The sequence below is a fragment of the Orbicella faveolata genome, unplaced genomic scaffold (genome assembly GCF_042242905.1).
Source record: "Orbicella faveolata isolate gen_17 unplaced genomic scaffold, um_ofav_v1 contig_25, whole genome shotgun sequence".
Lineage (NCBI taxonomy): Eukaryota > Metazoa > Cnidaria > Anthozoa > Scleractinia > Merulinidae > Orbicella > Orbicella faveolata.
This window is the reverse complement of record NW_028301553.1, coordinates 15,044,567-15,065,474: the sequence shown is the minus strand read 5'-3', so window position 1 is coordinate 15,065,474 and position 20,908 is coordinate 15,044,567. Positions and strand designations below refer to the sequence as shown.

General features: G+C 39.3%; 2 protein-coding genes and 1 pseudogene across 2 annotated transcripts; all 3 read left to right on the top strand.

The window, feature by feature from the left end:
• Window positions 1-1,023: 1,023 nt before the first annotated feature.
• LOC110042017 (alpha-1,3-mannosyl-glycoprotein 4-beta-N-acetylglucosaminyltransferase C-like) lies at window positions 1,024-3,650 on the top strand. Its single transcript, XM_020747334.2, has 3 exons — window positions 1,024-1,207; window positions 1,608-1,784; window positions 2,490-3,650. The coding sequence occupies exons 1-3, from the start codon at window positions 1,135-1,137 to the stop codon at window positions 3,587-3,589; spliced, it is 1,350 nt and encodes a 449-aa protein (XP_020602993.1). The 5' UTR covers window positions 1,024-1,134; the 3' UTR covers window positions 3,590-3,650.
• Window positions 3,651-6,572: 2,922 nt separating this feature from the next.
• Window positions 6,573-8,068, top strand: LOC149109117 (uncharacterized; annotated as a pseudogene).
• Window positions 8,069-12,709: 4,641 nt separating this feature from the next.
• LOC149109116 (dual adapter for phosphotyrosine and 3-phosphotyrosine and 3-phosphoinositide-like) lies at window positions 12,710-18,083 on the top strand. The gene is made up of 4 exons (XM_089294106.1): window positions 12,710-12,851; window positions 14,966-15,088; window positions 15,991-16,124; window positions 17,437-18,083. The coding sequence occupies exons 1-4, from the start codon at window positions 12,736-12,738 to the stop codon at window positions 17,556-17,558; spliced, it is 495 nt and encodes a 164-aa protein (XP_089150232.1). The 5' UTR covers window positions 12,710-12,735; the 3' UTR covers window positions 17,559-18,083.
• The last annotated feature ends 2,825 nt before the right edge of the window (window positions 18,084-20,908 follow it).

Sequence of the window (20,908 nt, the reverse complement as noted above, 5' to 3'; positions counted from 1 at the left end):
AATTAACACGCTAAACACTGTTAGGACAGAAACCTATTTTTTTTGAAACTTTGGGTTATAAAAGCAGACAGTGTTTAGTCTGAGAGTCGCAAGATTTATTTTTACAGGAAAATATTTTTACATTGATCTTTCGAAATTCAGCGAAACCTATCAAACACAGCTTCTATTTCCGCTAGAATTGAGCGTGAAAATGTTTTCAAGAGTTGTACAAACTTGCGCAATTCATTTTGTGTTCCAGGTTTTCCTCATTGTCAGGTGATTCTGCTCTGTTCCACTGGAAAACATTCTTTTTAATCTAGTCCCGAAGTTATTTCTAATTATTGGGTGCGGATCAAATACATCATTTTCCAACAACCCATGACGGACAAATGATTTTGAGACAGTCATCTTTCAGTGAATTTTTAAAGCACGGACTTTGCTACGGTTCAAAATGTAATAGTTCATAGATTAATTATCGGTTTATAAGTACATTTTGCTGACTCAACGTGTAATTATCACAGGTGAAAGCGTGGCAAGGGACCTCCGGTACAGTTGTTAATGCTTCACGACGGAAGTAAACTGCGTCATTTCCTGTGATATCATCGAATTTTATGAGGCAGTAAGAAGCCATTATGTATGATTTCTGTGCGGGGAGACTGGGTTGAGCTTTAACCTTTTAGGCAAAACAAAATTGCACCTTTGCTGTACACCTTGTTTCACAAGTGTTTCCACGCGACCTGGAACTATTCCATTCTTATCCAATTCTCTCTGTTTTTGTCAACAATGCAATAATTAATTACTACCATACATTGGAACTTTCTTAGTCCTTCGTTTTCGGGGTTGTAAGGAGATTCATTCTCGCTCCCTAATCAAGTGAGCAGAGTCTGGCAATAAGTTTAAGACGTTAATATTTGAACTGTGAACTTATTTTTTGTTCAGTGGATTCTAAATCTTATACAGTTTAACGTTACTGTCAGGACTTTGTCTGCATTCAAAGATTCAATTTACCATGGCAACAGCCAAGCAGGTTGACACGTGCTTTCGAGCTGAGTACGGTAACCACGGCAGACGTTGTCCTTTTCGGGTCGATATCGGTTTATTATTTCTTGTTGATGAATTTCAGTCGTGTTCTTTACAGTGTTTTCGGCGTAAGATATGTGGAAACAAAACCTTTTTACGTTTGCACTGTATGGAGTCATCTTGTTCAATGCTGCTACAGTGCTAAAGCGTAAGTATTTGATTTACAAAACGATATATTTGTAGCTTGTAGCCTTGTAAGAAAAATATTATTACTTTTAAACCACGGATAAATATTCGGGCGAGTGTGTCGCGGTAACAATATATTGTAGGTCAAAAACATCTCAGTATCCTTTAGATTTTAGTTCAATTCCGGTACATTTTTAGAAAAGATCGACTCTGGTTAATTGTCCCTCAAAGCAATTTTCCAAATACCGCTCGTGCAACTGCGAAGGTGCAGGAAAGTGATTTTTCCTGATGTTAACTGTGAGAAACGACGCTCTTTTATGCGATTGCAGATTGGGGAAGAAAATAAATTTAATTCATCATGTTCAAAATGGACCGAGAACCTAACGTTTCATGCTGTGTCTTTGTTTCATGGGAAATATCAGACATTTACTATAGGCACACTTCATTGTCAAGTACATGCAGAAGGTCGGACACCAATTTTGGGCTGCCTGACGCCCAGTCTCCGTCAGTGATTCTATCGCGTCATTGTGGCAAAAGATTGTTGGATGGCGTGGACACAAGCCGAGGACTTGCTCTTGGGAAGCAAAGAGAACAGAAAGGTAGACTGGTCGACACTGATTGTAATGTTGTTCATCAGAGACGTCATTGCGCGAGATCGTGGCCTAACTTCAGAGCTATTATAAGGGTCACGTGATATTCTTGTAGTGTCTTTTCGGATTGGTAACTTGGAGTCGGAATTTCTCGGAGTGCTAAGGTCGGAACTTGCTGGACTTTTTGAGATCCACCTTTCTATCACGACATCCACCATTATATAATATTATAATTTCATTTTCATAATTTAGTAACATGTAAATCTGAAGAGGGCTGGTCTGGCCAGCCGAAATATTGTTTTAAATATACTACGTTGTGTTAGCCTTGCAGTGGTCTTTGATATATTATCGTTTACTTTTTGAGAGTCCGAAGATCTCAGCCATTGCACATTAAAGACAATGCGAGCAGCGCCAGACTGCAAATTTCCCCTAAGGGTAGGGTACAGTTTAAAGGGCAGAATAAAAAGAAACCAAGCTTTGTTTCACTCTCAAAACCACATCTACAAATAGCTCACGATCTGACTCCAGTCTTAAAGAGATAATAAGTAAATATAGTGCATAGTCATAATTTACTGTTAATTATAGAGAGGTTTTTTCTAGATTTTTTTTAATACTACTAATGAAAGCGATTTAGAGAACCTGCTTGGCAGATGGCAGATCAGACTAGAGTTTATACCAGTACCTAAACCCAACTTCATTTGCCTTTGTTTCTAGTTTACCTCAGTATCGGCATTGTGAGTACAGAAGGTGAAGAAGAAAATCTGATGCAAGCTCTTCATTCCTTGACAAGACACATCTCATCCGCGGAGTACCCAGAAGTTGTTATTGTCGTGGTTTTGGAGGAAGATCAAAACGCAGCTGCTATACAAGAGATAACAGGAGGTTTTCAAAACGAACTCGATAGGGGCCTCATCCAGGTTATCTACCCCACGGAGGACTTCCTGAGGGAAGTCAACAGGGAGCCTCTGGGATGGAGAAGTGTGACGTCAGCTACTGACATTTTCAAGAAGAATACAACGGATTTCAATAAGAGGATGTGTTTTCTTTTCGAATATTGCTATCGAATGTCCAAACACTACCTTCATCTGACCGATCACGCCCGTGCTATCAAGCCGTATTTCTCAGTCATCAAACAAATGATTCATAATTTCGAAGAGAAAAACATTTCTTTGTACGCACATGATATAGGGGAGAATTTCCTACCGGGTCTTGGACGGTTACATTCCGCGGCAATGCTTGATGATCTGTCTGAATATGGCGCCCTTTCTCCCGCAGGTCGTCTGCCTTCCGAAATATTGGACGTATACACACTTCTTAGAGGGACTGCAACAGTGACTCACCTGGACGATTTTGAACAGATTTTGTTTAAAATGGGAACTCGACTTCGCGGTGTAAAACCTGAAGTTGAATTTAAGTCGAAGGGCTTAATGTTTGAAGGGGGGCATGAACTGGAAAAAGCTTTCTACGAGAACGAAGGTTTCGCTTGGCTCAAAACGCCAAAAGCAGGTGATGGCTTTATCATGGAGTTCAAAGAACCTCTCAAGGTGTCACGTGTGTTCATAACCACAGGCAGCCCACTGTATAGAGATTCACTCACTGAAGCGGCTCTGATGGTGTGCGGAACAAACACAGAAACGAACACTTGTGACCAATCACAGTGCACGAAAATCGGCCAATTTCTAGATCCCATTTTGGACGCAAAAAACTTGGAAAATGTTGTAAACTTTCCTGCAAAGTGCTTGAAAATGGAAATACTTTCAGAAGTAAAACATTGGGTGATCATTCGGGAGATCTCAATATGGCCAAAAAAATAATGAAATGATAGAAGTTTGATAGGTTAACTATGAGTGGGAAGAATAAATGTGTTTAGCTTTATTATAGTTTTTATTTTTATTTTTATTTATCATTTTTTTTAACAATGCAAAGAGTTAACCTTTGCACACGTGATGTTACAGTCGACAATATTGTAACATTATTATACGCAAACCTTATGTGTAAAAAATTAGAAAGTGGAACGCCAAACCTAAGTAATACAATTCGAAGAGATATTCTTTTTAGAGTTGCTTGATTGACATGATTAATTACATCTCTTTTTTTTTCTTTTTGCTACTGATTTTTTTTTCATAGATTTTAACCATTTTTTGAAAAATGTATACTTAAGTTTCAATTTATTCTTTGTTTTTTTGTGTGTTTTGAATAACACACGGAATTGTCAGTCTCTTAAAACGTTTCCCCGCTGTTTCATAAACTTTAGAATTCTCACGCCCGTCAGCATATTTTTAAGGATGTCTTTTATTGGTACAGCCTCAATTTAGTCCTTAGACGAGTTGTTTTCTGAGATTCCCGCAAAAAATGAAAATTGCAAAATAATAATCCAAGGATGAAAGTCTTTCTTGGTATCAAACAAAATACAGTCGAACCTCCCGTAAGCGACCAACCTTAATTAATGTCAAGCCTAGGTGGTTGCTTACGGGAGGTGGTCGCTTAGGAGAGCTAAGACCGTTGGGTCAAAATTTTGCCTCATTAGCATATGGTAACTGCAGAGACTTACCCCATGTTTTAAATGTTTTATTCATGTGAAAAGTTAATTTCGACAAAAAATCCGGTACTTCCCATTGAGAAATTTCTGTCTCTTGTGCTACCCAGGAATGCGATAAAAAATGTTACAACACCTTACTAATTACTATCCAGTTTTGGCTCTATCATCTCTCAAGCCGTCGCTAATACGGGAGGTCAAAAACAAAAGAAACTTTCAAAATTTTAGCCCTAAAAGTGGTCGCGGTCGTTTACGAGAGGTGGTAGCTTACAAGAGGTTCCAAATATAGTGATTTGACTTGGAAACTTTTGGTTCTCTGGAAAACTGGTCGCTGAGGAGAGATGGTCGCAACCGGAGGTTCAACTGCATCACTTGAGGGAAACTTTTGCATTAGTCTTTACTTGGCAGGCAGGGTAGGGTAATTAGTTCATGGGCCAGACCCTCTCAGATGTACCACTCAGAGGGACCAGCTGAGAGTGTGACAAATTTGAAGCTAAGTTGGGGGTGATTACAAGATGTTATGATATTAACCCCTAAAGAGTAGCTTTCTTGTATATTTTATTGGCTGAAATATCACCAAAATTCGCTTCTGCATGAAAACGAGGCTTGTTTTCAAAAGTCGTGTTAAAAATATTAAGCTGGATCAAAAATAGTCTTCACACATATAAATACAACAAGAAAGAACACAAATCATTTTTTAAGAACCAAATTTCAATTTACCTCTTTAAAAGCGATGATATAGTAAGTTATGGATTATTTCAAATGTTGCAATGCATTATGGGAAAATTCAAGATGGCGACCTTCATGGCAGGTGAGTACGTTTGACTTATTCACTGATTTCGATAATCTTTAAGTAGAGATCTGATTAGAAATAAAAAATATATATACAAAATATTAGCTGTATGACTAAACAATAAGCATTTTTATGACGATACAGTGATATTTTGAACCTCAAATTATATAAAAACTTACAGTCCTTCGAGATCTACATGGACTCGACAGCCCAGCACTGTGTTGCCTTAATCATTAATTTTCATCGTTTGTAAGCCGGTATGTGTTTAAAACTCAATAAAAGCTATAGCAAGTAGCCACATAACTAAACAATCAGCATTTTGATGGTTGCCTTGTGATAATTTGAACCACAAATTACGTAAAATATTACTATCGCTCAGTCTTTGTATATATCACCACACTTTGATGCACCGTGTTAATGAATTCTGAATCCAAATGCCTTTAAAACATTTTAAAGCGCGTAACAATTTCTTCTAGAAAAAATAACAATATTAAATTGACTGTCCTTACTTTACCTCTTTTTGAACATTTAAGGAGCAAAACGAAGAACTCTAGAAATTAACAATGTAGAAGATAACAGGCGACAACGAAAACGAAACGAGTGCTTAATTCACTGTAGTGACGAAAATGGAGAGTTGTCTTCTTTAAAAGACCTTGAGTCATGGAAATCACTACTGAATGCTGCGGTTATTCGTAACCATGAAGAGGTTCTCGATATCGCGAAAACGTTAAAGGAAGGAGAGGTGCCCCAGATCTCCTATCATCCAAAATGTCGCAGTATCTTTACGATAAAAAGGGATTTACAAAAGTTTTCTCACTCTGGCATCAAAGTTGAAGAAGAAGGTGGCACAAGTAGCCGCAGATCTTCATTCCGACAAACCGTGACCACGCAAAGTAGAGTCTATGAGCGAATTTGTGTATTTTGCGAGAAGACCAAATACCTCAGGGGAACCAAAACTAGAGAGGCACTGGTCCAATGTATCGACTTGCGTGCTGATAACACGATCAGGAGAGCAGCTGTGGGTAAAAACGATCCACGAATACTGGCTATTGTCACTAGAGAGCTTGTCGCGGCAGAAGCGTGCTATCACAAGTCTTGTTATCGTGACTACACCCGAAACATTCAAGAAGCTGTTAGCAGTGATACAAAAGAGTAAGATAAGTGTTTTCAATATACTAATGCAGAATCACAAGCCTATGAAATGCTGTTTACCTACATCAAAACAGATTTGCTACAAAACCCGAGGGTTGTTAGAATCGCTGAACTGTATACCTTATTTACATCCTTTTTTAAATCTCAAGGAGACATGGAAATCAAAGAATCAACGAGAACCCATTTCAGAAGGAAACTTGAAGGGGAGTTTAGAGGCACACTGGATTTTGAAGATCTTTCTGGCAACAAGCGAGTTTTTGTTATTCAATCACGAAAGCTAAGCTGAAGACTTCTACTCACTTGAAGAGGGAGGTATCAGTTAAAGCTGGTAAGAACCAAGAAGTGATCATCAAGGCCGACAGAAGACTGTTTGCTCAAATGATTGTCATCGCAGAGAGAAGAGACTTACAGATGAGAGAAGTGTTATCCCATCCTCTCGAACCACTCCCTTGGTTATTAGCTATCGCAGATGGCTTGATGCGTAAGACGAACAAAGCGTCCTTGGCTAAAGAACTACATAAAAATGTCGAAGCAGCAGATGCCATTCCCCAACCCTCAGCATGTGTAATAGATGGAATGGTTCTTGTCCAGTGTTTGAAAGGTGATAAGAAGACATTTGCGGCAGTTGCTGAAACTCTTCTTTGTAGAGTTCTAAACGAAGGTGGAACAAGTGACAGGATTGATGTCGTCTTCGATGATTACAGAGAGGAATCCATAAAGAACGCCGAGAGAGAGAACAGGGGTGACGGTTTAGGAAGCGAATACCGCAATATTCAAGCCGAACACAAGGTTAAACAGTGGAGAAGATTCCTGTGTAGCTCAAAGAACAAACAAGCTTTCATAGTGTTTGTAACCAGCGAGTGGAAGAAAGAAAAGTACACAGAGAAGCTATCAGGAAAGACTCTGGTTGTCACGTGTGGCGAAACATGTTACCAATTATCGTCTGGAATAATGCAACTTATCAGTGAACCCGAATCAACCCAAGAGGAGGCTGACACCCGAATCCTCTAACATGCAGCCCATACAGCTAAATCGAGGTTTGCTTCGGTCGTCATAGTATCAAAAGACACTGATGTGTTCGTACTTCTTTTGGCCTTCAAGAGCCGAGTTATTCCTTCTTCAGTATTCATTAAAAGTTGTTCACAGACCAGAGTCAAGTACATCGATATCTCAAGAGTAGTTGAGAGGGTTGGAGCAAGTGTATGCAGATCACTGCAGGGCTTTCATGCATTCACAGGGTGCGACACTGTTAGTGCTTTTGCCGGACGGGGAAAGGTTGCAGGTTATCGAATTGTAAAGCAAAATGCTGAATTTCAAGAGATGTTCCAGCATTTGGGTATGTTCTGGAATATGTCTGATCACCTGTACCATAGTCTTCAGAAATTGACATGTGCCATGTATTGCAGCAACCCTGCGACAAGCGACTTCGATGAGCTGCGATATCGACTGTTCTGTTTGAAGAGAGGAGACGTTGATTCCAACCAGCTGCCACCCTGCAATGATGCGCTGCACAAAACACTCGCTACGAGCAAACTGCCAGGCTGCTGTCTGGAGACGAAGTTTACAAAGATGCCCAGCCATCCCATCACCAGTGCCTCTTAGTGAGTGACAGGAAAACACCTGGCGATGTTAACTCCATTACTTGTTTTGACTTTGGTTTAGTTTCTGTGCCACACAGATCTGCCCGGCACTAGTACTGGTCAACTGTTTCCACAACCTCGTTCCCAGGGTCCTCTCTCTTGAGGTAGAGAGAGGACCATGGGAACGAGGTTACTGTACTGCTTCCACCCTTTCGTGACGTCAAACTTGTGACAAAACAACCTCGTTCCCAAGGGTTGCAAGAGTAGAGTCCCTAGGAACGAGGTTGGTGACAAAACAGCTTGTTGAAAAATAAAGAATCCACAAAAGACCAATTTCGACATATTAAAATTCAGCCTAAATTAATAGAACTCAGTACGAGGCTCCCGGGAATAACTACAGAGTTTGTGGCCTGCTGTCTATTCCCCAGAGCCTCGTGCTGAGGTTTATTCTGTTAGGTTGAATTTTAATATACCGAAATGAATAGTTTTAATTAAAAGGCGAGATTAAACAACGGTGCGGTCTTAAGGTGTGACAGTGGTTTGTTAAACACTTGCTTTCTCCGTCACTTTTCTTTTCATCTTTTTCCAAGGTTTTCGCTCTCTGTAGAAAGATTTATATCAAGAGGCCGAATTCAATTGTTTAGTTAAATGAACAGTTTTTCACCACGAACTTTAGGCTAAACTTTTCAAGCTGCGTAAACTATGACGTAGATGGTTTTCACTTGCACTAAGAGGCACTAAGGACGAACTAAGGCGTTATAGTAATAATAAGGACAATAAGCTTCGTTGTTAAAGGAATAGGAAATTTTCCTTTAGTTGCGAACTCCTTAGTTTTCCCGCCAAAGCTAAAACTGAGAAAGTGAACTTAAAGTTTTAAACTGAACGTAAAATTACGGAATACCTCTTTTCAAAGCCAATGACAACGATAGAATATAAATTGTTGAAAAATGAACATCCTTCATACTTTTTTGCAATTTCCGTCCGGACGTTTTGCACAAAGACACTCCCTGCCTTCTCTCCCCCACCTGGTAGTAGTTGACGTCAAAGGCGGAAATCTCCTGGGATCCCCTGAGGGGATTTATTTGAAAGCTTTCTTTGACGGAGAATACTAAAAAACATCTGGTGAGGGTCGAGGGGAAACTACATGTAATAGCATACAGTGTACACCCCTATACACTCCTATACTACATTCTAGAGGACTATACAGTACGATACATCCTTATAAAGCACTATACATACTTCTACAGCACTTCACACCACTATACAGGACTATACACCCCTAAAAAGCACTATACAGCGCTATACACTCCTACATAGCGCTATACACCCCTAAACAGCACTATACACCCCCATACAGCACTATACACCCCCATACAGCACTATACACCCCTATACAGCACTATACACCCCTATACAGCACTATACACCCCCATACAGCACTATACACCCCCATACAGCACTATACACCCCTATACAGCACTATACACCCCTATACAGCACTATACACCCCCATACAGCACTATACACCCCCATACAACACTATACACCGCTATAAAACAATATAAACCCCTATACAGCACTATACATCCCTATACAGCGCTATACATTCCTATACAGCACTATACACCCCTATACAGCACTACACACCCCTATACAGCACTATACACCCCATACAGCATAATACACCCCTATACAGCACTATACACCGCTACACAACACTATACACCCCTATACAGCACTATACATCTCCATACAACGCTATACACTCCTATACAGCACTATACACTCCTAAACAGCACTATACACCCTTATAAAGCATTATACACCCTACACAGCACTATACACCCTTAAACAGCACTATAAACCGCTATACAACACTATACACCCCTATACAGCACTATACATCCCTATAAAGCACTATCCACCGCTATACACCCCTATACAGCACTATACATCCCTATACAGCACTATCCACCGCTAAACAACACTATACACCCCTATACAGCACTATACATCCCTATACAGCACTATACACCCTACACAGCACTATACACCCCCATAGAGCACTATACATCCCTATACAGCACTATCCACCGCTATACAACACTATACACCCCTATACAGCACTGAACATCCCTATACACCACTATACACCCTTAAACAGCAATATACACCCCTAAACAACACTATACACCCCTATACAGCACTATACACCCTTAAACAGCACTATAAACCGCTATACAACACTATACACCCCTATACAGCACTATACATCCCTATAAAGCACTATCCACCGCTATACACCCCTATACAGCACTATACATCCCTATACAGCACTATCCACCGCTAAACAACACTATACACCCCTATACAGCACTATACATCCCTATACAGCACTATACACCCTACACAGCACTATACACCCCCATAGAGCACTATACATCCCTATACAGCACTATCCACCGCTATACAACACTATACACCCCTATACAGCACTGAACATCCCTATACACCACTATACACCCTTAAACAGCAATATACACCCCTAAACAACACTATACACCCCTATACAGCACTATACACCCTACACAGCACTATACACCCCCATAGAGCACTATACACCCCTATACAGCACTATACACCCTACACAGCACTATACACCCCCATAGAGCACTATACACCCCTATACAGCACTATACACTCCTATACAGCACTCTACACCGCTATACAACACTATACACCCCTATACAGCACTATACATCCCTATAAAGCACTATCCACCGCTATACACCCCTATACAGCACTATACACCCCTATACAGCCCTATACACCCATACACAGCAATATACACCCCTAAACAACACTATACACCCCTATACAGCACTATACACCCTACACAGCACTATACACCCCTAAACAGCACTATACACCGCTATACAACACTATACACCCCTATACAGCACTATACATCCCTATAAAGCACTATCCACCACTATACACCCCTATACAGCACTATACACCCCTATACAGCCCTATACAGCCCTATACACCCCTATACAGCACTATACACCCCTACACAGCAATATACACCCCTAAACAACACTATACACCCCTATACAGCACTATACACCCCTATACACCACTATATACCCCCATAGAGCACTATACACCCCTCTACAGCACTCTACACCGCTATACAACACTATACACCCCTATACAGCACTATACATCCCTATAAAGCACTATCCACCGCTATACACCCCTATACAGCACTATACACCCCTATACAGCACTATCCACCGCTATACAACACTATACACCCCTATACAGCAGTATACACCCCTATACAGCACTATACAATTCCAATACAGTTCTCTTCAACCCTATACAGCACTATTCACCCCTATACAGCACTATTTAACAATTAGACCCGTAGCCCGCAAGGGCTACGGGTCAATAGCCCATGAGGCGAAGCCGAATGGGCTATTGACCCATGGCCCTTGAGGGATGTATAGTGCTATATCAGGGTGTATAGTGCTGTATAGGGGTGTATCGTGCTGTATAGTGCTGTATAGGGGTTTATAGTGCTGTATAGTGCTGTATATGGATGTATAGTGCCTTATAGGGGTGTATAGTGCTGTATAGGGGTGTATAGTGCTGTATAGTGGGGTGTAGTGTTGTATAGGGGTGTATAGTGTTTTATAGGGATTTATAGTGCTGTATAGGGGTGTATACTGCTGTATAGAGATGTATAGTGCTGTATATGGGTGTATAGTGCTGTAGAGGGGTGTATAGTGCTGCATAGGGGTGTTTAGTGCTGTATAGGGGTGTATAGTGCTGTATAGTGCTGTATACGGGTGTATAGTGCTGTATAGTGGTGTACAGTGGTGTACAGGGGTGTATAGTGCTGTATAGGGGTTTATAGTGGTATATAGGGTTGTATACTGTTGTATAAGGATGTATAGTGCTTTATAGGGGTGTATAGTGCTGTATAGGGTGTATAGTGCTGTATAGGGTGTATAGTGGTGTATAGTGCTGTATAGGGGTATATAGTGCTGTATAGTGCTGTATAAAGATGTATAGTGCTTAATAGGGGTGTATAGTGCTGTATAGGGTGTATAGTACTGTATAGTGCTGTATAAGGATAGTGCTGTATAGTACTGTATAAGGGTGTATAGTGTTTTATAGGGGTGTATAGCGCTGTATAGGGTTGTATATTGCTGTATAGGGGTGCATAGTGCTGTATAGGGGTGTATAGTGCTGTGTTTCGGTGTAGTGCTGTATAGTGCTGTATACGGGTGTATAGTGCCTTATAGGGAGGTATAGAGCTTTATGGGGGTGTATGGTTCTGTATAGGGGTGTATAGTACTGCATAGGGTGTCTAGTGCTGTATAGGGTTTTCTAGTGCTTTATAGGGTATAGAGGTGTATAGTGCATTACAGGGGTGTATAGTGCTGTGTAGGGGTGTATAGTGCTGTATAGTGCTGTATAGTGCTGTATAGTGCTGTATAGGGGTGTATAGTGTTGTATTTGGGTGCATAGTGCTGTATAGGGGTGTATAGTGCTGTATAGGGGTTTATAGTGGTGTATAGGGGTGTATACTGCTGCATAGGGATGTATAGTGCTGTATATGGGTGTATAATGCTGTATAGGGGTGTATAGTGCTGTATAGTGCTGTTTAGGGGTGTATAGTGTTGTATAGGGGTGTATAGTGCTGTATAGGGGTGTATAGTGTTGTATAGGGGTGTGTAGTGCTCTATAGGGGCGTATAGTGCTGTATAGGGGCGTATAGTGCTCTATAGGGTTGTATAGGGCTATATAGGGGTGTATAGTACTGTATGAGGATGTATAGTGCTGTTTAGGGGTTTATTGGTCGGATAATATACGTTGTGCTGATATATGACGTTGACCCTCACTAGATGTTATTTAGATTTCTCCTTCTTTGACAGAGCGTTAGAGGTAACAAAGATGGCCGACCATTCGTACTGCGAGAGCCCAGAGGTAGAACAACTCAGGTTAGAATCTATTCTAGGTAGTTTAAAGTTTATTAATGAAGCACGTCGAACGCTTTATGGTAATCTCTAGGATGAAATTTATGCATACAGGGTCGATTGTGTATATTGCCTTTGTTTCCTTTATGTACGTGACTGTCTTTCAATTTTTTGCCTCGTTCTTCAATGACTGCAGTTTAGCCTGCTTTTAGAGAAAAAAATGTGTGGTCTAGTTTTCGATGTTTATTCGATAAAGGTGTATTTTCGGAGGGGACTCTTCAGCCGCACTGAACAAAAGTTAAAATTTCGTGGTTTATGGTCGATGTGAACTTAGTCTGTCTAGGTGTAATGCTACCTGCCAAATTTAAGCTCAAGTATAAAGCTATATTTCAGTGCAGCCATTGTAGTAACTTCTTCATTCTTTAAGTCATTCTCTGGCCTCCAGCCTTAGTAGCGAATATTTTGAAACGAAGGAAATTTATCCGGTGCTAAAATATTATTACTGTAAAGTATGTACAAGCTTAATGCAGTACAGATGAAATGTTTTAACATCTTCTCGTTTTATTGAAAATGGGTTATCTCGATCGGCATCTTAACCTTCGTATTGTACATGTCCGAGCTAAATTTATCAGAGGTTTCCTAATTACCTATAACGTTCGTGATAAAATGGCCCAAAAATGTCACTATGTCCAGTAAAATATATCAGTAATTCTTTTGTTTATTTGTTATCTTGTGAAGCTTGAATATTGATATTCCAATATATGTAGATAACACAATGTATAAAACATTAAATATCGTTAATAATCTAAATTCACATACTTGAGTCTTTTTTGTAAAAATTATTTCGATTTTTTTTTATTATGAGACTACTGAACCTTGACCCACCACAAAAATCTTGTTTTTCTTCATATTTTTTTACAGTTCTTTTAAGCGAATTTTACCTTGTGCAACTAGATGTGATGTTGGAATCAGTTATAAATGTTTGGTGTTGATGAAAATGAGAAGTGAATCATTTTTTTTTTAGCTCTCCATTAGTAGTGAGTTTAGTATGCCACAAGATCCCTGTAGTTCCATGATCTGGTGGGAAGAGTGTTGTGGGTTTGACTTTTGTAAGTGTTATATATTCTTTGGCCCATGTTGGTATCAAAAAGTCAAATTCGAGTGAATATATGAAAGATCATGTATTCGAACTGCAGATAAAGGCATAAAGACATGACTGCGATGATCAATCATGTCTTAATAAACACTTAAATTATACACTTGCTCTTCATTAATACCGTTGCAACTCCCCTAACGACCACTTCATACTAGCAGTTACCTCTCCACCATGGCAGCTTTTTGTCCAGACTGCATACAAATCTATACTTTTTACTGTTAACAGCTTTTTACCATTAACAACGGCTACCTCTGTACATGTTATTGAGCCTCATAGCGGCCTTTGTAACAAGGGTCAATTGTATGTTGTTTGCAAGTGGCCCTATGTACTAAACAGTGGTTTTATTTCCTTTAAAGTTAAACAATGCACTCGCTCAGTATATCAACCATTAAATTCACCTTACAATAATTAATACATTGTTAAGCATGTAGGTAGTAAGAATATAGAAAATGATCAAACTGAGGACATTGTCTTGATATATCAGACTAAATCCTCAGAGCTCAGGTTCATGTGTAACATTGGTACTGAAAAGCCCATTTTAGGCAGCAACAATAATGTACATGTGTGTATGTATGTATGTATGTACTCCAAACAATCAGTCTGGGAGTGGAGGGTCCGGGGCTGATTGTGATTATTACTTGCCCGGGGAACTGCCATGTGAAAAGGTTGGGGATGCTTGCTTAGGGGTGAAAATCACAGACTTTGGTCTCACTTAGAGTATATAGGATGAAAGGCCACTATTTTTACCCAGTGAGGTACATGGATCTTTTTTTTTTTCTCCATAGAATAATAATGTTGTGTGTGAGTCAAATGATGCTTAAGCTACATCAAGATTGATCTACTTTAGGGGTTTAATTCAAATTCGACAACAAGCATCCCCAACTTTTTTTCACATGGGAGTCTCCTGCCAGAGTTCTTGTGACGGACAATAATCTCAATGTACAACGTATGATCATTATTTGATCCGTTGATTATGTTGCAGTTGGTATCACTATAATATAAATCGTCATGTGGCAGAGGGATTGTTAATGGCAAACGGAAAGGATGGAAGTTACTTGCTGAGAGGAAGTTTGTCTGGTCCTGGAGAATATTCTCTCGCAGTGAGGTATTTAAAGAAAAGTTAGACCTCTGATATTCGTAATTTAAACGCAATTTTTACAAGGCTGTGGTCTAAGAAAAAATGTGAGAAGCACAAAGGTTCCGTACAATGAAATCCTGGGTGCCCAGTGCTTAAGCTCATATGAAAAACGTGTGTTTTTCCAGTTGCCCAAAGTCAAAAGTTAGTTACCTGTGGTACCTGGGCATTTCTAGAGCACAGCCTTGTTACATGTATATCAAAATATATCAGGACTCCGTATAATGTTATTATCATTATCATGATCATGATCATGATCATTATCATTATCATCATCATTATCATTATCATTACTATTATTAGGAAACACTCTAAGAATACTCACGCTAAGAGCTGTGTTTACAATACTACATATAGAAACGCAATACTAGCATGAGGTATGGAGGTTTTGGTCTTATGAGCTAAGCAAGCTAAATTTTTCATAAGTATTACAATCAACAAAATAAACAATTCATTTGCTTTCTTTTCTTCCTTCTTTTTTCTGTGGCCAGTCTCTCATTCCCATAGCATTTCTTGTTCTCCCAAATTCCTTTGGCTGTGTTTTTATTAATAATTCGATTATGAGCTTGAGAATTCTATCATGTGATAGTTGATGAGGGACAGGCTGAGTCAACTTGTATGTTATACTTGTACATTAATTACCATCAAAAACAGAATAGATAGTGAGTAGCGTAGCCAATCAGAGTACAGCATTGGTGATAGAATGCTAGCAGATTTATACTGAAACTTGATAGAAACAGGGAAAATGTGTTTTGTATTTCTTAATGAATTAAATCTTTACTGATCCGCATTTTGTTTCTTCTTTCATTATCAGCACATTTTCTACTGGATGTCTAACAAGAATTTTCATTTCAACCTTTAATTTGTTTTAGATGTGCTAGCTCAGTGAAACATTTTCATATTAGCTGGGATGGCACACAGTTTAAATTTGGAATGGGGTCATTCTCAAACATCAGTGAGTTTGTTGAACATTTTGAAAACAAGCCTTTGATTGGAGGTGATTCTGGTGAGTAAAACACCTTTTAAAGAAATCTTTCAATAAGATTTTAAGAAACTAATAAAGGTGATCAAAGTTAGGGCTGCAACAAAACAAATTCTCACGATGCCACGATACGATGCATGATACTATACATCATTACATACAACTGACAGGTGACATAAACTTGTTCTTACTTAACTGTTTTGAAATCATTATTTCCATTTATAACAAACCATGAATGGATGAACCATGTGTTTTGTCCATGGGTGCACAAGACTGTGTCAGCTGACAACTAATTGGAACTGCACATGCTTTTGTGCTGCCATCTTGAAAGATGCATGACTGAAAGCAGGCAAAGCAATACAAAGCATAGATGGAACTTTTTTTCCCTTTTCTGGGTCCCTTTGTTTAATAATTGGCTCTGAAGGGGCTTGGACTTGGGTAAGGAGTCATAAAAGACAGTTATTTCTGAATGTTGAATTTTTGATTCGTCAAGAATCACAATGTTATAATATCGCAACATCTTGTTGTAATATCGATATTTGTATTGTGACAAAAAAATAGCGATTCACCAGTCTGTGCATTGGTGTATCGTTGCAGCACTAATCAAATTATTGGCGTTGAAAAATTGGAGCCAGGCCTGTGCTTGTCTCTGGTTTCCATAGCATGAAGCAGCTATGAGTATTAAACATGTGCTTCTACTGGATGGTGCTAGGCCATTACAGAGTTGTCCCTTTCACCCTTGTTGGTGAGTTAAGGCATTGTGTGCCCTAGTTGTGTTCACTGCGTCGTGTTCTTGGCAAGACACTTGGGTTACTCTCATACAAACTGTAGCGCCTCTTTTCACCTAGGTGTATATTTGGGTATTGCTGAATTTTAATGGTGGGGAATAACCTTGCAATGGATTAGTATCCCATCCTGAGAAAAGCAGAAAAATGCCAGGTTGCATGCTTAAACTGAAGAATTACTAACAGTGTATATGAGATGTGATTTTTTGGTGCTAGTAAGAATGGTTTGGGCTGGTCAGAGCTGTAGCTGGTAATTGGCAAACAAGGCACTTGTCTCTGTCACTTTTTTTTTCATTTTTGATGTTTACAGTCATCATAAACGCCCGAAATACCTTAGAAGAGGATGTGTATAACCTTGGATGTCGTGTCAGTCGTAACTTTTAAGTGGACATTGCCTCAGTCATGATTTTTTTTTGTGACTGTGGCCCTGCTAATGAGTACATCATAATTACAGCTTGCCCAAAGGTCAAGCCCAAAAATTGGTTTTCTTTGCTCCGTGTGTAATCTTGGTCAACTAATGTGATGTATCTATTTGTTCTTGCCTCTGTTAGGGGTCTTGACATTATTGAAATATCCGTATCCCAGGGATATTGAAGAACCAACGACATATGAGAAAGTCAGGGTACACGCAGAATGGGGAAAAAACAGAAAGAGTAGCATGAAAGGAGAATAAATGATTTCTGGTACTAAGTGTCTTTCTACTTCGTGATTGGAACTGTCTGTTTTTATCGATAGAAAAGCGATCTAGTGTTGCTGTATTGCTGCTAAAATCAAATTGGACTGTAACTGTGCTCAGCATGAAACGACCAGTGGACTGAAAATGATTGATTTAGAAGCAATGATTAAATCCTTACGACTAACCTGGCTAAAGAGGATTTTCAGCGAAAATGACGGCACATGGAAACATAGCCACGCAAGGCGTGCAAGAGTTATTTTTTTTGTGTGAAGTGTCGGAGATAGGAGCATTCATGGTACAGTAATGATTTGGTTAATTTGACATTTTTTCTTTGGTTGCGATGTTACATCGGTCATGGTAAGATAGCTAAATAGTAAACCATAAAATGTTTGACTGAACAAACTACAGTAATCTGACATGTCTCCAGATTAATGTAGATACCATCTTATTTTTATTTAGCGATTCTGCATTTAGGTAACACCATCTATATGGGAATACCAATAAATTGTTGTTGTTGTTGTTGTTGTTGATTCGTTCTTTGATACAACCCGGTGTGACACGCGCACATGCATAACTCCCTCACTCACCGATCACATAACCCTTCCAACTCCCAATGCAAGAGGAATTTTTGTTCAAAAATACTCAAGTCAATTTAGGTACTTTTTCGCATTTTATACGAGACGTGAGTTTACCTTTTCACAGAACACAACACAACACAACTTCACCGAAAATAGAAAGAAGGAGAAAAAAACCTCTGACACGTTGAAAGTCTGATTTAATTAAATTGCACTTTAACTTGGTGCCGCGCAGTCTTCAAAGAACATTTGAACAGTTTTCATACTTTTTACCTTAAAAAATATCGGACTGAAATGAATGTCATCAAATAAAACTATTAAACTGCTACTGCAGAGACGTAAAAACCGTCCAGAAATGAAAGCTTTTTTGTTTAATATCCTGGAAATAATAGCCGATAACTTGTCAGCTCTAATTGAATTTACTCCCATATAAAAAACAAAAGTGTTAAGTTACCATTTGTAACTAAAGATAGCAAACATCTCGTGGGAAAGAGTGGAGACGATTCGTCCGCTCTAATTGAATTTACTCCCTTGTGAAAAACAAGAGTGTCACATTACACTTTGTAACTAAAAAACGAAAATATCTTGTTATATTTGCATGCAACAAGAACAAAACAATCGTTACCCGCACTTACTATTGTAAACGTTAGAACTGTTTCAAATCTAAAGTCTCGTCCCCTCTAAAACATGTCCTAAGAACTACAAGCGACGATTCGTGACCTCTAATTAAATTTACTCATTGTGAAAAACAAAAGTATCAAGTTACCTTTAACTAAAAATAAAAATATCTCGTTGCATTTGCATACTACGAACTCACGAACTGTTTCGAACCTCAAGGTTCATCTCGTTCATTTAACTAAAATCCTCAGCCTAACCCACAGAAAAAGTCGAAGTAAACCCAATATATGAATACTTCCTCCTCTTTTATAGAAGAATGAATACGGCCGTTCTGAACTTATCGGGATCAGATCTTCTCACATACCATTTACCTTTACAACAAGAAATTTGATTGGCTGTTTATAGTAGATCCAATCTGATTGGTGTGACATACATCTCTCACTCACTCACTCACTCACTCACTCTCACTCACTCACTCACTCACTCACTCACACTCACTCACTCACTCACTCACTCACACTCACTCACTCACTCACTCACTCACTCACTCACTCACTCACTCACTCACTCACTCACTCACTCACTCACTCACTCACTCACTCACTCACTCACTCACTCACTCACTCACTCACTCACTCACTCACTCACTCACTCACTCACTCACTCACTCACTCACTCACTCACTCACTCACTCACTCACTCACTCACTCACTCACTCACTCACTCACTCACTCACTCACTCACTCACTCACTCACTCACTCACTCACTCACTCACTCACTCACTCACTCACTCACTCACTCACTCACTCACTCACTCACTCACTCACTCACTCACTCACTCACTCACTCACTCACTCACTCACTCACTCACTCACTCACTCACTCACTCACTCACTCACTCACTCACTCACTCACTCACTCACTCACTCACTCACTCACTCACTCACTCACTCACTCACTCACTCACTCACTCACTCACTCACTCACTCACTCACTCACTTACCCATTGACCCGTAACATACTCGACGTGCCGACTAAGAGGTATTTTTTTGTAAAAAAAATAACTCAAAAATTACTTTCATCACATACTAAAAAGTTTTGGCAGCCCTTTCTTATTTCATTGCAATTATAATATAAAGGATCTCAAAATCTCTTCTCAATTTTATACCGAGTTGCTTCAGTGGTGGGCGGATTTTCGAGACGAGTTCTCTGCAGAGAAACCGTGGCACAATATAATATGGAATAACAAAGATATTCGTATAGGTAATAAACCAATATTCTATAAGACATTTTTCGAATCTGGTATTACGCATGTAACCGACCTTCGATTTGATTTAAATATTACAGAGTCCTATACTATTATTACGAAGAAGATGGAAAAAGCAAATATTTTGGTATGGGCAGGTCTCAGACATGCCGTACCGTCCCACTTAATTTCAAAATCCAAAACAAATAATCGCACCTTTTCAACAATGTCATGCTCTTTGATTATTGAAAACAATGTTTTTGATATTCTCATGAAAAAAATCAAAAGACTATTATACAAAGCACAATTTTCTAATAGTTCCTTAGTTCTGAAACGCGATTTTAATTTAAATGAGGATCAATTAACAAAAGTGTTTCTTCTGCCGCATATTGTGTGTTCTGAGGCTCATGTTAAGGCCTTCCAATATAAGGTCCTTAACTTTATTCTATATACCAATACCAAATTACATAAGATAGGATCCATTACAGACGACAAATGCTCTTTTTGTAAGTCTAAACCAGAAACCCTATTGCACCTTCTTTTTAACTGCGTATACTCAAAGCTTTTCTGGAAAGATTTTGAATTTTACTTTTACTCTTTATCAAAAGAATTTGTTCATCTAAGCTTGCGAGATGTATTAATAGCGGAGCTCCGGTGGCCCGAAGGACCGGCTAGCGGAGCCCCATACTCATATAGGAAAGAAAAGGAAACCCATGAGTTGATTTTCTCATGGTTATCATGGCTAGCGGTATTGCTCGTGGGTGCGTACGCATGACGACGACGATGACGGCGGAGTTGTCCAACATGGCGCCCATACTCCAAGTAATAGGTTGACGAAGACATGCAGCCTTGGTTTACCGTGTACTTCCTTGATATTGGACATCTATGTTATGATCAATTGACACCT

What these genes read in the sequence shown, in the direction of transcription:
- LOC110042017 (XM_020747334.2), top strand. Translation starts at nt 1,135, where the DNA reads ATGTGGAAACAAAACCTTTTTACGTTTGCACTGTATGGAGTCATCTTG. An exon ending in TGCTGCTACAGTGCTAAAGC is followed by an intron (nt 1,208 to 1,607) that starts GTAAGTATTTGA and finishes GGGAAATATCAG; the next exon opens with ACATTTACTATAGGCACACT. An exon ending in GAAGCAAAGAGAACAGAAAG is followed by an intron (nt 1,785 to 2,489) that starts GTAGACTGGTCG and finishes CTTTGTTTCTAG; the next exon opens with TTTACCTCAGTATCGGCATT.
- LOC149109116 (XM_089294106.1), top strand. Translation starts at nt 12,736, where the DNA reads ATGACGTTGACCCTCACTAGATGTTATTTAGATTTCTCCTTCTTTGAC. An exon ending in GAATATTCTCTCGCAGTGAG is followed by an intron (nt 15,089 to 15,990) that starts GTATTTAAAGAA and finishes AATTTGTTTTAG; the next exon opens with ATGTGCTAGCTCAGTGAAAC. An exon ending in TTTGATTGGAGGTGATTCTG is followed by an intron (nt 16,125 to 17,436) that starts GTGAGTAAAACA and finishes TGCCTCTGTTAG; the next exon opens with GGGTCTTGACATTATTGAAA.